This window comes from Saimiri boliviensis, chromosome 13, assembly GCF_048565385.1.
Source record: "Saimiri boliviensis isolate mSaiBol1 chromosome 13, mSaiBol1.pri, whole genome shotgun sequence".
Classification (NCBI taxonomy): Eukaryota; Metazoa; Chordata; class Mammalia; order Primates; family Cebidae; genus Saimiri; species Saimiri boliviensis.
In genome coordinates this window covers 44,767,304-44,782,910 of record NC_133461.1, presented here as the reverse complement: position 1 = coordinate 44,782,910, position 15,607 = coordinate 44,767,304, and the positions used below count along the sequence as shown (strand labels likewise).

Below are 15,607 nucleotides of genomic sequence, written 5' to 3'. Positions count from 1 at the left end.
ATTTTAACTCTGAAAAAAAGTATAAAATAGGATGTGGGTGAATAGTTAATTTTAAATGATGTGTATATCATTTTAATGCATTATTTATATACTTTTCTCTTTTAATATCTGAAAAAAATAAAAACCCCAAATAAAATTATTTAAAATATTGATTCAAAAGTTTATTGTGGAATGCTGGAAAAAGAAGTATTTGACACTTCCATGAAGCAACTCAAATTAATAGGCTGGTAAGACATAGCTAAATGGGTATGAAAACCACAGTACCCTGTGGATTCATTCTAGGTATTCCAGGCTATTTAACAACTTCAGTAACGTTCTAATTGCTATCTTTACAAATAAATCACCATCATGTTTCCTCTGGAAGAAACAAAAAACTTCATAAAACATGCCAATATGTCTCTGTATTGTTCAACAGCTTTTTTGCTCATTTCCCTGCATTACCAATCCCATCTTTGGCTCACTGCAGTTACAATGGCATTGTCTTGCTTGACAGACAATTCAACACTAGAAACAGATTTTTAGAATATTTTACAGAGCTTGAATGTAAGAAAATGACTATATAGAAATTCATACCACACAGTTAACTTCAAGCAAACTAAATCTAAATTAATCAATTTCAAATCATTTTAAACAAGCTCATTTTCCTTGACTTAGGTTTTTGAAGCCTGCCTATCATATGAATAAGCAAGTAAGTGAAATTGTTTGCTCAAGTCAAATGTCCCAAATGTAAAGGGTCTATTTCTAATGGATGATCATTGGTTTGAAAGATAAAATTATCAAATTATAAGCTGCTTCTGCAAGGTAAATAAATATATCATCTTTGTTGTCACCAAAAGGTCTAGTAAATATTTGTACGTATATGATAATGAACAAAGGCTGTTAACAAATATGGCATCTGTGTTTTAATGTTGTCATTCTTAAGATAAAATATATCTGAACAATATATTATGTATTGCAGTAATTATGTAATTTATTTACATAGGGTAACAGTCTGAGAATGGCATCAAATGGTAACACAGTTTTCTAATGGAATCTTAGTGTATATAACAGTTTCAATTTGGGGATGTTTCATGGGGACATCCACTAGACTTGTGAAATCAGTGATTTGCTTTTTAACCATTAAATTATGTTTGGACGTCAGTCAAAAGAGAAACTGAAACTAAGGGGAAGGTGATTCAGATAAACGGTAGATTTTAAAAAGAAAACAAATAAAAGGAGAAGAAGAATGGAACATTCTGAGATAAACAATAGATATAGTCACATGTAGAGATAGAGAATTAAGTTAAACTATAAGCTTTTGATTTGTTTTTTGAAGTAACTTTTGTGTCCAAAATCTTCTGTAACGTGTCAGATATAGGAATCAAGACTTACCTAACAGAAGATAAGAGGCAGTACTGATAAATGGAAAGAACATAAATTTTGGAGTTAAGTAGATCTGTATTCAAACTCTGATTGCTCCTTATGTAACTGGGGAAGGATGGTTTCATACTAAATTTCCTTATCTGTATGATTAATTTAATAATACCTATCATCAAAGTTGTAATCAAGATTAAATAAATTGAGGATAATACACACATACTGCTTACCAACACTGAATAATACAAATGATTTAATAAACAGTTTTTTGTTAATTAAAATAGTATATAAAAGCTGCCTCACTCTTTATCCTGGTCTCTGCTTTAGTGAGATGAAACACAATGAGAGAGAAAAACAAACATAAGTAAAATAATCATTAGTCTTGCTTTGAAACATAAGGCTACACAAGTAGATGTGACATCAGAGTATATAGCACAGAGAATAGGAGTACAGAGATACTGAAGCAAAGGAAGAACTAAGAAAAAACTTTTATATTTCACTATCATTCATTATGTCATTTATTCAACAGCTCCTGAGACACACACACACACACACACACAGAGAGAGAGAGAGAGAGAGAGAGAGAGAGAGATAAAGAGAAAGAGAGAGAGAGATAAAGAGAAAGAGAGAGAGAGAGACAAGGACTGCAAATAAGCAGATCAGGTCAAACAGGAAGCAACAAAGAAGCAAACCCACAGTAACTATATATAGTGTGGAAAGTACATGGAACCAGGGAAAGTTAGTTAAATAGGTATTTATTGAGCATTGATTATATGTCAACAGCTGTGCTAGGTGACTGAGCTATAAAGAGAAATGGAAACAAGTTTATACCCTCATGAAGGAAAAAAGAAACAAAAAACAGATTTTAGTGCAATAATAAGTACAATAATGGAAGAAGCACTTAGCACTGTTTTGGTTTGTAGACAGGGGAAGATAAGTACAGAGAGGGCAAGCTTCTGGAAATAGTTAATGTCTGAGCTATTGTATGAAGGGTCAATTAATCAGATTTAAAATCATGCTGAAGAAGAAGAGGAAGAGAAGGAAGAGGAAAAGCAGGTGGAAGGAGGAGGAAGAAAAAGGAAATTCCAATCAGAAGAATCCTGGAGACCAAACTGAAGCTGAAAGATGCATAAGCCTTTTAATAGGCTAGAATATAAGGATTGCTAGGGTTTGGAGGTTGGTTGGTTGTCACTGTTAAAACCCATGCTGACATTTGATCCCCAATGTGACAGTGTTACAGGGTGGGGCCTAGCAGGAAGAGTTTCAATCATGGTGACAGATCCCTCATGAATGGCTTGGTGTTATTCTCGCTACACAGTAAGCTCTTGCTTTGGTGAAATTGGATTATCTTTTATGGAAATTAATTAGTTCCCATGAGAGTGGGTTGCTATAAAACCAGGATGTCTCTCAAGTTTTGTCTCTTTGTACCTGTTCACTTCCCCTTTGACCTTCTCCAACATGTTCTGATGCATGAAAGCCCTACCCAGGATGGGGTCATGACCTTGAACTTCCAAGCCTGTAGAACCATGAAGTGAATAAACCAAAGAGGTTTACAAATTACTCAGCTTCAGGTATACTGTTTTAGTAACACAAAACAGACTAAGATCATGGAAGGAAGAATAAGACATGAGTCTGAAGTTAGGCAGGTGACAGTTTACAGTGTCTAATCTGTCAGTCTGGAAGCAAGAACTTTATCTAACAGCTGGTAGAGAGCCTATGATATTTTTTTAAGCTGCTGAAAAAAAAAATAGTGTTCCCATCATGAGACAATAAGAGCCTGGTTTATTTTATTGGCAATTGAAATAGAAAGAAAAGTACCCATTGGAGACATATTTCAAGAAGTTGGTAAGATGTTCGCTGGCCGTGAGGCAGGAGAGAGGATATAGAATGATGCCCAAAACAGGTAACTTGGTGGATAATAGTGCAAGATATGAGTTAGGGGTGAGAGTAGATACTCAAAATGATACTTTTGGTAGAGCTAGAAAATGTGGAGTGAGATTGAAGTGTCAAAAATGTATAGTTAAAATAATGGGAAAAATATATGTTTAAAATGTATGTTAAAATAAGGGGAAACAGGTGAAATTCCTGGGACAGGAGATGGAGCAAGGGTATAAAAGGGCTGAGATTAGTACCCTAAACTAATCAGGGACAGCAGAGATATGTCAGCTTCTCTAGGATTCCTAAAAAGAACAGCTTCACAGAGCTAAAGGAAGAACCAAAAGAATGGCATCCTGAATCTCAAAAAGGGGTAGCATCGAAAAGGGCATAGACAAATGCTTGGGTGGAAGAAACAAAGAAAGAAAAAAACCCCAGCCCACCACAGGACTGAAAAATGACCTCCTGGATAGGGGAAGAAAGGTCTTTTTGTGTCCTTAAGTAAGACAGATTTTGGTAGCATGGAACTTAAGAAGCCATACTGCTGTGTGTCAAAAAATGATTAATAGTAAAGGAAATATTACTAATAACCTAGCAAATGTTGCTAACTATAGGAAATTTTTAATAAGAGTAAAAGAGAACTACTGAGTGATTTGCTAAAAGTACAAATAGGATGAAAGCATACCTTTTATTTTATACTGGAGGAGGATTAATGATGTCTACAGGCTAAAAAGGTAAAAAGATAGTGAATAAAAATGTTAAAAATGGAAGTGATATGAATAAAACTATGCCCTGAAAAAGGCAGAAGAGGTTGAGATCAATGGCACAGATGGATGCCTTGGCCTTGAACAAAAATTATCATTGACTCCTTAAATTTAAAGAGGAAGGAAAGCCATTGCGGATGCTCCCCCTGTAGAATACATTTGTTTGACAAAAAGCATGTCATGCCTTTAATTTCTCTTTCCAACTTGAGTAAACTATGGTTTAAATAGATTAAAGTTTTATTTATGAGTTCATGTTGTGTGGGATTTATGGTGCTGTTTAAAGCTGAAAATCTTTGTTCTAAAAATTATAGATCATCTGCCATTATCTTTTTGAACACTGCTTTCCCCATTCTTTCCTTTATTTCTCATTCTATTTTCCACAACTTTAATATTTCTTCCAGATTTTCTCCCTTTTTCCTCTCTCTGCTGCATTCTGGGTTCCATTTTTAGGTACACGTATGACTTTTCCCCCAGCTCTTTATACTATTTAGTTAATAGAATCTTCAGTAGAAATGAATCCAATTTTAATTTTTACACATTTTGGTGGATTCTTTTCAACTGCCTGCACTTTTGGGATAGTGTTCTATCAGTTTGTTTTGTTCCAATTAACCACTTAAAACTTAGAATGAATCTCATAATTGTTCTGAGTTCTATTTAATTATTTATTTGATAAGAATGATAAGAATCTTATCATTTCTGATAATTCCAATTCACGTTGTAGCTTTCCTTATGTGCTTTATAATTTTATGAGTTCATTTTTAAAAGCCTTACTTTTTCTGTGAGAATCTTATATGGCCTCAGTCTAGGCTTTGTTCTTCCATTGACTATTTGAGCAGAGCAGGATATCTTTTCTATAATTTATTGGTTAGGGCCTTCTATGAACACATAGATAGTATAAATTAAATCACCAAAGTACTGTGAAAAGAGGGCAGAATGGGAATGTTCTCTCTTGCTTTTCTTTCGCCCAGGTCCCAGACGTAGACAGTTTCTTGCCTCTGCCTTCCCTCCTGGGTAGATCTTTTCTATTCATTTAAGTGTCTTTACTTTATCCAGCTCCTTCACTTGAACAGATCCATGGCCCATGACCTATTATTTGAAGCCACTAAAATTTAATTCCCTTGTTTACCAAGTTCACAAGGCTATTCTTCCACCTATATTTCCAGGGCAGCCAGATATCAGCTGGGAATTCACCCTGCAGTTGTTCAATTACTTTCAATGCATTGACCCCTGAGGATTTCCTTTACTTGCCCATAAGCTCAGCTCTTCATTTGAAAGATATGAGCCCTGGGGATGCCCCATTTATAAGAGTTCTGTAGCAAAAAACTTTTCATATTCTCCATTGTCCATATTGCACGAAATGTAAATTCTCATTACTTCTCTGCCTACACTCTCTTTTTAGATATCTCAAACTGTCCTATTGTTTAATTTTATGACTCCAAATTTGTCTTTGGTATCCTCCTCATCACTGGGCTGTAAACCAATGTATCTAATTGTTACTTCTCATTTCCATTTCAAGAGCTCATAAGAATCTGAAATTTAATATGGCCTAAGGAGACATATCTTCTCTACTCAAATCCTCTTCATGCCTTCTATAAGCTCTTGTTATTTCAGCAAATAGCCTGACCATTTCTTCCCTTGCATCTTATATCCCACCTACCAGAAGGTTGTGTTGGCATCCTCTCCAAAATATATCTGAATGTCTTACCATTTATACTGCGAAAATCTTTATCTATATGTCACAATTACGAATTTTTTTGAATTACCAAAAAAAGCCTTCTTCTTAAATGCACCAAAGTCCATCCTTCACTAAGCAGCCCAAGTGATCTCTCTAAAATGTAAGATTATAAAAATGCTTTAATCATATGCCTCTATCACAACACACTTATGAGCTTTTAGTATATGAGTCCCATCTGCCTCACCAACATTTGTCTCTGTGAATTACCCCTCTCATACAATTTTCTAGCAACGCCGGCCTCCATTCTCTTTTCAGGGCACATATAATTTTTGTCTATCTCAAGGCTTCCTCTTATGCTTGGAATTCTCTTCCTCAGACCTGCTTAAGACTGACATGTCTGCATTCAAGTCTCAATACCAATGTTACTTTCTTAGACAGGTGACACTGAATGTCTATGCTAAAGCAAAGTCCTCAACCCTCCCCTTGCCTGCCGCTCTCTACCACATTATTCAATTTTATTGTCCCCACAAGAGTATCAATGACTACATTTTTAATTATATATTTATTAGTTAACATGTTTTTTATATTATCCTATACAACAATGTAAATGTAAACATTGTCATGAGCACCTCAAACAGTGTCAGACACAAAACAGGTGCTCAGGACACACAAACACTCTCACACAGTTACTTTTTAATTCTCCATTTTCTTTAAATATAAGCACATTTAGTCCTAAGTATAAAGCTATATTAGATTATTAATCATAGTTATAAAGTTATTAAATTGCCATTTGAAATTTTTTTTATTGCATTTTAGGTTTTGGGGTACATGTGATGAACATGCAAGATTGTTGCATAGGTACACACATAGCAGTGTGGTTTGCTGCCTTCCGTCCCCTCGCCTGTATCTGTCATTTCTCCCCATGCTGTCTCTTCCCACCTCCCCACTCCCCCGCCCCTCCCCCAGTTCCCCCCAACGGACCCCAGTGTGTAGTGCTCCCCTCCCAATGAAGTAAAAATAAGGATAGATGAAGCTATTTCTCAGAGTTCTAAAAGATAAAAATTATTAATCTTTATATTATTTTATGTATTTCCTACAATGGAATAAGTCACACATAGTATACTACAAATGATTATTTTCTACTGACAATATTATAGAGCACATGATGTACCTCCACAATGTTTCCGATGCGAGGTTAGTCCTTGTCAAGGTTCCAAAAAAGGGGGGAATGAGGGCATAGGGCCTATGTCCAAGCAGTTACAAGACGCTGGGTTTGTAGCCATAAAGAAAGACTGGGCATTTTCTTTCTAATTTTATATGTAAAAACATCACAAGACCATATTACTTTGAAGAGAAAAAAACTATTAACAAATGTAATATCTTCATAGAAAGCAGGGTACTTAAAGGAAACCACAGAACTAAGTTTTTTTTTTTTTATATGCTTTTTAATCCCAGGTACTCATAGTCAGTATTAGCCAAAATGAGCTGCAATGCAGAAGCTCCCGCAAGCTCCTTTTTCGCATTTCTTACTGTACTTATGAGGCTACTGTATTAGTAGTACGTTTTCACATTGCTATAAAGAACCACCTGAGACTGGGCAATTAATGAAGAAGTGAGACTCACAGTTCTTCAGGTTTAACAGGAAGCGTGACTGGGAGGCCTCTGGAAACTTACATTCATGGCAGAAGGCAAAGGGGAGTCAAGCACATCTTAGCATGGCTGAACAGGAGAGAGAGAGAGTGAAGGAGGAAATGCCACACACTTTCAAAGAATCAGATCTCCTGAGAATTCACTATCATGAGAACAACAAGCAGGAAGTCTGCCCCATGATTCAATCACCTCCCACCAGCCCCTCTCCCAACACGTGGAGTGTGGAGATACAAGATGAGATCTGAGTGGGGACATAGAGCCAACCATATCAAACTGAAAAAGCATAACTTCTATAATAATTATGTATTTTCTTGGGGGCTCACTGAAGGCAGAAAGTTTTCCACATATATATTACAACTTTAGAACTTATCATAATGTCTGTATACAATACGAATTCAGTAAATGATTAATAAGTGATTGAACACATTTTCAATGAACTGAATTAACAATTTATGTAATTTAATGTTTGTTTTACAAGTAACATTTTATATATATATATATATATATATATATATATATATATATATATATATTACACATGGCCAGAAGGATCTCAGGTATGTGCTCTCTCAGTCACTGACACCCAACAGGAACTGCAATCTTGACTCCTATGACAATTTTGCCTGTTTCTGAACAAGACCACACAGTATATACAGCCATTTTGTCTTCTTTTACTCAATATTATGTTTCTAAGATTCATTCATGTTGTTGTGTATAGCTGAAATCTGTTCATTCTCATTGTTGCAGAGTATTACTTTTTATGAATGTTATATCTTACCTATTCATTCTTCTCTTTTGTGATTATTGTACATTTGTTTATCCTCTTTTGTGAAGAGACTGTTCAATTCTGCAGATTATTTTATTGGCTTTTTCTTTAATTTTTTTTTTTTTTTGAGACGGAGTTTCACTCTTGTTACCCAGGCTGGAGTGCAATGACACGATCTCGGCTCACCGTAAACTCCGCCTCCTGGGCTCAGGCAATTCTCCTGCCTCAGCCTCCCGAGTAGCTGGGATTACAGGCACGTGCCACCATGCCCAGCTAATATTTTGTATTTTTAGTAGAGACGGGGTTTCACCATGTTGACCGGGATGGTCTCGATCTCTTGACCTCGTGATCCACCCGCCTCGGCCTCCCAAAGTGCTGGGATTACAGGCGTGAGCCACCGCGCCCAGCCCTGCTTTTTCTTTAATTTTTAATTTCTGTTATTTTATATTTATATTTTATATATATAATTTTATTATTCGCTAATTTTTCTTCACCAATTTTTTGATTTATCAATTTATCTTCTTAGATATAGCTAATACAAGTATATTTTATCAGTCTGTGGTTTACCTTATCTCTGGCTTAATGGAATGTTTATTAATCAGTTTTCTTCTCTATGCTGGTATTTATTTTCCTGTTTAAGAAACTTTACCTGACTCATATTAATTGATATTTTTATTGATATTTTAATTGATATTTTTCTATGTTTTCTTAGAATTTTGTATTGTTTTAATTTTTTGATTTATCAATTTATCTTCTTAGATATAGCTAATACAAGTATATTTTATCAGTCTGTGGTTTACCTTATCTCTGGCTTAATGGAATGTTTATTAATCAGTTTTCTTCTCTATGCTGGTATTTATTTTCCTGTTTAAGAAATTTTACCTGACTCATATTAATTGATATTTTTCTATGTTTTCTTAGAATTTTGTATTGTTTTAACTTTCACATTTACAACTATGTTCCCAAAAAAAAAAAAAAAAAAGACTGCTGTTTGTCAGATAGGTAGGAGTAAAACTTTTTTTTTCATAAGGCCATTTATTCTTTGCTATTTGCTGCACTACAGTGGCACACTTATCATAAACATAGTGAATAGGTCTGATTCTGGACTTTCTACTCATTTCCACTGGTCTATCTTTCTACTCTAGTACCCGTAACTAGTCATTTTACATATTGAGCTCTATTGTTAATTTTGAAAAATGGTATTACAATTTCCGAAGCCTAGTTCTTCAACATTGTTAAATATTTATCCTTCTTTAATTTTCCATATACATTTTAATATCAAGTGTTTAAGTTTACATGTATACACACATGCATACAAACACAAAATTTGCTAAGAATTTTCTTGGAATTGCTTGAACATCTTGATAATATGAGTGCTGCAATTCATGGCCAAGGTATTGCCCTCTCTGTTGACTGACATCTTCTTTAATTTGCTTCAAAAATGTTATGTAGTCTTCCGGGTAATATTATCAGACACCGCCTTGCTAGATTCATTTTGTGGATTTGATTTTTCAAAATTATATTGTAAGAGATATCTTTTAAATTTTATTCCTAACTGATTTATGTTGGTATCTATTGATATTTCAGTTTCCTAGCTATCTCTACCTTGAACAGTACTACAGAGTTTAACAGTTACATAATCTTTTTCACATTTATATATACCACAGAGCTGTTTGTCCCCACAAATGGTCTCTTTAAAATTACCTTGGGTATTTTATTATAAAATAAAATTACATTAGGAGTTTAGTTACAATTGCAATAAGACTTTTAATTTATTTGGTTAGAATTTGACATTTGATCCTAATTGGGTCATATTCAAATTTTTGACATACCCCTCTATTTATTCATTTTTAAAGTACATATTAATCACATTTGGTACTCTCTCCACAGAAACTTCCTATTTCCTATGTATGTCTTCTTAATTGCATTTTGGGTTTAATTTTCTAATGAGTGAGATTTTCCCTTATATTTTCTAAGTTGATAGTCATGACTTATGAAAAACCAAACTATGGGTTAGTAGATGGGGTCATTAACTATATTTCTTGATTCTGCCCTATCAGATATTGGGAAATTTTTATGTTATACTGATATATAGCCAAGTGCTATAATTTTTCCCTACAAGTTCTATCTATAAAAATTCAAAATTTTAAGAAACAGATGAAGGAAAAAACATGAAAATACCTGTCTGACAATTTAAAGTACTTCGCATTTTATATCTAACATCTGTCCTAGATCATCTTTCCACAATTTCAGACTCACAAATCAAAGTGATTTCCAGATACTTACACTTGTATTGCACCATACCCAATCCCAATCAAACATAGCAGCATTTACCCTCCAACCTTCCTTCTGTTCATCTACACATTTTTCATTTAATGTCTGGTACCATTATCACACTAGGTTTTCAAACCTTAACTCATCAAAATACCACTAAAATGACATCTTTAAAAGGAAAGTCTGATCATATGGCTTCTTTAGTGGAAAGCTACAGTCTTTAGCTGAATCCAAACACCTCAAAATGATTCATTATCTGGCATGGTAGTTCCTTAGCCTCAGTGTTTTCTCCTGACAGCCTGCCACGTACAAACACGTACTGCATGCACACACAGACAGACACACACACACACACACACACACACACCCAGACAGACACAAACAGGTCAGATCATGTACTTGCTCTAAGCTCCAGCAACACCAAAAGTGTCACTCTGTGAACCCACTACCATCTTATCTGTGCCCCAAAATATTAATAACAGCAATTTTAACATTAGATCTACTATTTGTGATTGTTATTATTGGACTGATATATTGAGCGTATTTGAACATTTACTAAGTGTTGTTTAAATTTAAGTCAGATTAAACTGCAAAAAATGAGAGGAGGTTAATATTCTGAACCTGAATACAGAAAGTCATATTTTGAATTCCAGCTGTGGGACTTTAGGAAAGCTCGTTTTGCTCATTAGAACTCTTGAGTTCCTAATTTCTTCCTTGGAAACATATAAGAACTATTTAGGAAAAGTAGAATTCAAAAGAGGATGTACGAATATTCAACCTCCCTACTAATCAAATAAATGGAGTTCAAAACAACATTATCATATTCCACTATGATGAATGAAAACTATCTTCATTCACAGGTGTGTAAGAGGACAGGCTCGTGTACTGCACAGCCTTCTGAATGCGATTGTCTTTCTGGACAGTAGATGTAGAGACGAAGTGGGAGTTTTAAAAGTATTATGCTAAATCAAATTCTGTAAAACTATTTTAATTTTAAAATCCAATATACTGATAAAGATTTCTAAACAAAATAAGCCACTGCCATAATATTCACAACAAATAGTAAAAATGAGAGCAATCTAAATAACAGCAATTATTACATAAATTATAGTTTTGAATATTGTTTTGAACTCCATGTTCCAATACATAAATGTTGTATTTAACAGTTGTTTTATGTGGTGAAAAAAAAATCTATTATATCATGTCAGGAATAACATCAAAACTCACAATTAGTTATTCAGTAAGAAGGAAAAAAATTAGCAATGTATTAATAGCTATATTTCTATAAATTGAAACAATGTTAGGGACTCAATCTCCTTTTTTACTTTCTGTATTTTCCAAATTTCTTACAACAAACATGTTACAGTCAGCGTGCTAAATAGAGAAGATGTTACTGATCTTAAGGCACTGGAACTTTTGGTTAAATGGAGCTTTGTTAAATATGTCTTAGGAAACAAAATCATAGTCTAGAGCATATCCAAGGACACAAATTGAAAAACAGAACCTTCTCATAAATGTAAGGTTGCAATGATTAACCCAACTTCGTCCTAGGACTCAAAGATTTTCTGCAAATAGTGTTCAGAAGCAAATGGACTACACATGGTTTTTAAAAAAATAATGAAGAATACAAAGAAAAAAGGTACTGAAGCATGAGATGGATGAATAAGAAGCAGAAATAAATTACAAAGACTCAGATATTTAAATTACTAGGTGTAGATTATAATTATTCACACTGTTTAAGAGATAAAAGATAAGCTTTATATATCTGTGTTAAACAAAAAATCATAAAATGACCTAGCAAATTTGGAAGAAAAGCAAATAAAACTTTAGGACATGAAAAATTACACTTGTATACATTGGTAATGCAATATATACTTGCCACATATACATAGATGTGCCAGTTTAAATGTGCAAATATTCAAAATAGATAAAATTATTTGTATACATACATACATGTGATACACACACACACACACACACACACACACACACACACACACACATATATAGTTACCAGTCAGAAACAAGAATATAAGAACTATTTTGATATATGAATTGGCAATTATCTCTTTGTCCTGTGTTTTATTTTCTCTTCTTTAGGAACATGACTTAGATATATGGTAGACCTGACTCTTGCCTGTAAATCCCTTAATCCCTCTTTCACTTTATTTTACTGATCATTTATTAATTCTCTGTTCAGTATCACATAATCCACTGTTAGAAATTATCCATTTAATTTTTAACTTCTGGTAAAAATTGGAAGATAATTAAATAATTAAGTAATGTCTCAAGATGTTTTCTGGGTAAGATATGCACCATGAAAATCCTCCCCCATAAATACAGCTGTATTCCCACAGTTTGTGATAGACTTGCTAGTGTACCCTATTATTCGCTGTATCTATTCTTGAAAGAATTAGACTTGTCATCCGACAGACATCAGACTTGGTCATGTGACTTGCTTTGTTCAAAGGAATGTGAGTGGTATTAACATGTATTGCCTTCCTGTGGAAGCTATAAGAGCCATTGAGTGATCTCACTAATGTACTTTTCCCTCTATTACCAGCTAAATTACAATGTCAGTGAGAAATCAACCTTTTTATTTTGAGCCACTAAGATTATGGGGTTACATGTTACTACAGAATAATCTAAGTGCTAACTCTTACACACACTTCCTTCCTTATTAGCTCACCCACTCTTCAGATGTTTGTTTGTTTTCGCTCCTCTGGTTCTTTTTCTTTATAAAATAAAATGATAAAATGTAGTAATATTAATGATTACAGTTTTGAGTTATTCTTTAAAGAGCCAATATCCTATATGTTTAACATACAAGTAAGTATTACAAATTGTTCCATTCCATCATTTCGAAAGGTAAAATAATCCTAAGAAATTTTATTAAACTTCCAGTACAATCATCAAGTATCATTGCCACCTTTTTCCTAATAGCATAGTATGTGTCAGACCCTCTGCTATATGATGAGGATTCAATAGTGAAGAAAAAGTAGTCATGGTCTGACCTCATGGATCTTTCCATTTTTGAGGAAGGCAGAAATAAATCAAATATTCATATGTAAAAATTATGAATATGAGAAGAAGTAAGAGAAAGAGAGCCATGTGTACCACATATACATATAACAGAGGAACTGAATTTCATAGAAAAGTCAATGAAAGCTTCCCAGAACTGACTCCTCAGCTGTAACCTTAAGGATAAGTGGCAACTAAGTAGAAGGAAGCAGTAAAAAAACATTTTAGGAAAAGAAAGTAGCATAAAAATACCATGTATGGGCTAGAAAAAGAGTGACAAGTGTAAGAAATGAAAATAATACTACTGTATTTGAACCAAGAAATAAGGGTGAACTGGGAAGAATATGAGACTGTAGAAGCAGATATGCCTATTCAAGGGACTTTGCAGGATGATCTTTTGTCCCTTCACCCTTGTTAAAATTAATGCAGATACAGAGGGGAATTGATCCTACTCATGTTAAGATAAATAAGAACACTCCTATCAAAATGTAAATAATGGATTAGAAAGTGATTGCATGTAGATCAGTTCTGCTAGTCATTGTGAATTCATTCCAGACATGTTGATAGCTTGTACTAGATTGTTGGTGGAGTAATGAAGAGAATAGATTGAAAATACATTTAGTATGTGGAATAGTTTTTGTTCATACATTTAATATAAGGGTTTCAATAGAAAGAGGAGTCAAAAAAACTCATAGATTTCCAAACCAAAAATACTAGCATAGTAGTTGCTGGAAAAATTCATAGTGGACTGAAGGAGATCATGAGCTTGATAAGACATATGTAAGATCCTCCATATCTGCAGTTTTGATTCCTGCAGTTTTAGTTACCTGTAGTCAACTGTGGTCTGAAAAGGTTAAATGGCAAATTGCAGATATAAACAATTCATAAGTTTTAAATTGTGTGCTGTTCTAAGTAGCATGATGAAGTCTCATGCTTTCCTGCCCCAGATGTGAATAATCCCTTTGTGTAGCATATCAATGCTGTGTATGCTACCTGTCAGTCACTTAGTAGCCAGCTCAGTTACCAGATTGAAACACTGTAGTACGTATAGGGCTATAAGTGGTACTATCTGTTGTTTCAGGAATTCACTATGGGTCTTGGAACATATCCCCCATGGTTAAGATGGGGGCTGCTGTATTTCAAGTTTAAAGTATTTTTGAGTATAAGAGAATATATCGAAAAAAAAGGGTGAGGTTAGGGTGTGTAAAGCTTCTTATAACTTTTTTAAAGTATTTTGACTTTTCAAAGGGAATGCAGTGTGATTAAAGGCAACATTTTGAATAGAACTGAAATTTTAAGTTAATAAGAATCAAAATGCCACCATATCACTCAAGGGACACAAACTGGAGAGACTTATTATATTTAACATATTGGATTTAAATATAATATAACATATTATATTTAACATATTATATTTAACATATCAGAAAAAATGTATTTTTTAATTTACCTTTCATTGATTTTTTCTGTCATTGAGTTAATATCAATCTCAAGTTTTTTATTTTCTTCCGTCAGTTGGGTACATGTGAAAGAAATATCTGAATAATCTTTTGCAACATCAGAAAGCTCAATATCCCATGCTTTTTTCTTTAAGAAAAGAAAAGAATCATTCATACATGTATAATTATCAAAATGAAAACGGCATAATAATGAAATGATTTTTAGATACATGAGTCAATATTTGGAAATAGAGAATAACATTCTAAGTAGGAAATAGGAAAAAGTCAACTTACTGCAGCATAAAAGCCACTAACTGCTTCCAGGTACTGATTTTCATGACTTTTTTTCCGCCAGGCGAGTTGATCATGAACTCTTCTCAAGTCTTCCAGCTAAGAAAAGAGAAATACAGAATATAAGTGAATGGTGTAGCTTTTCATCCTTCTATTAGGTAAAAAAATGGATTAATCATGATGAAGTAGAATGTGTTTCAGGTACACAAAAATTGAAAAATATTAGAAAATTCTGAATAATTCATCACATCAACAAGTTAAAGGAGAAAATAACATAAATATACCAACACTTTGCAAAACAGTCATTTAATAAATTCACTCACTATCTAGTTTTCATAATTTAAGAAAACTAGCAAGAGAAAAATTATTCAAATATAATGTAAACAATAGCAAATACCAAAACAAATTATAAAATGCTGTACGTATCCTCATTAGACTCAAGAATAAGACCATATTGTCTTTTACCACCATTATTAATCATGCCTTGGGAAAGACT

General features: G+C 33.6%; 1 protein-coding gene across 4 annotated transcripts in view; it reads right to left on the bottom strand.

The window, feature by feature from the left end:
- Positions 1-15,607, bottom strand: part of CCDC178 (coiled-coil domain containing 178) — a 538,381-nt gene that overhangs the window by 297,478 nt on the left and 225,296 nt on the right. For all 4 annotated transcript variants that reach the window (XM_074383637.1, XM_074383636.1, XM_039463712.2 and 1 more), the window contains 2 exons: positions 15,115-15,210; positions 14,832-14,968 (listed from right to left, as the gene is read on the bottom strand). In XM_074383637.1, coding sequence (XP_074239738.1) covers positions 14,832-14,968; positions 15,115-15,210 — 233 coding nt within the window. The remainder of the gene's footprint in view (positions 1-14,831; positions 14,969-15,114; positions 15,211-15,607) is intronic.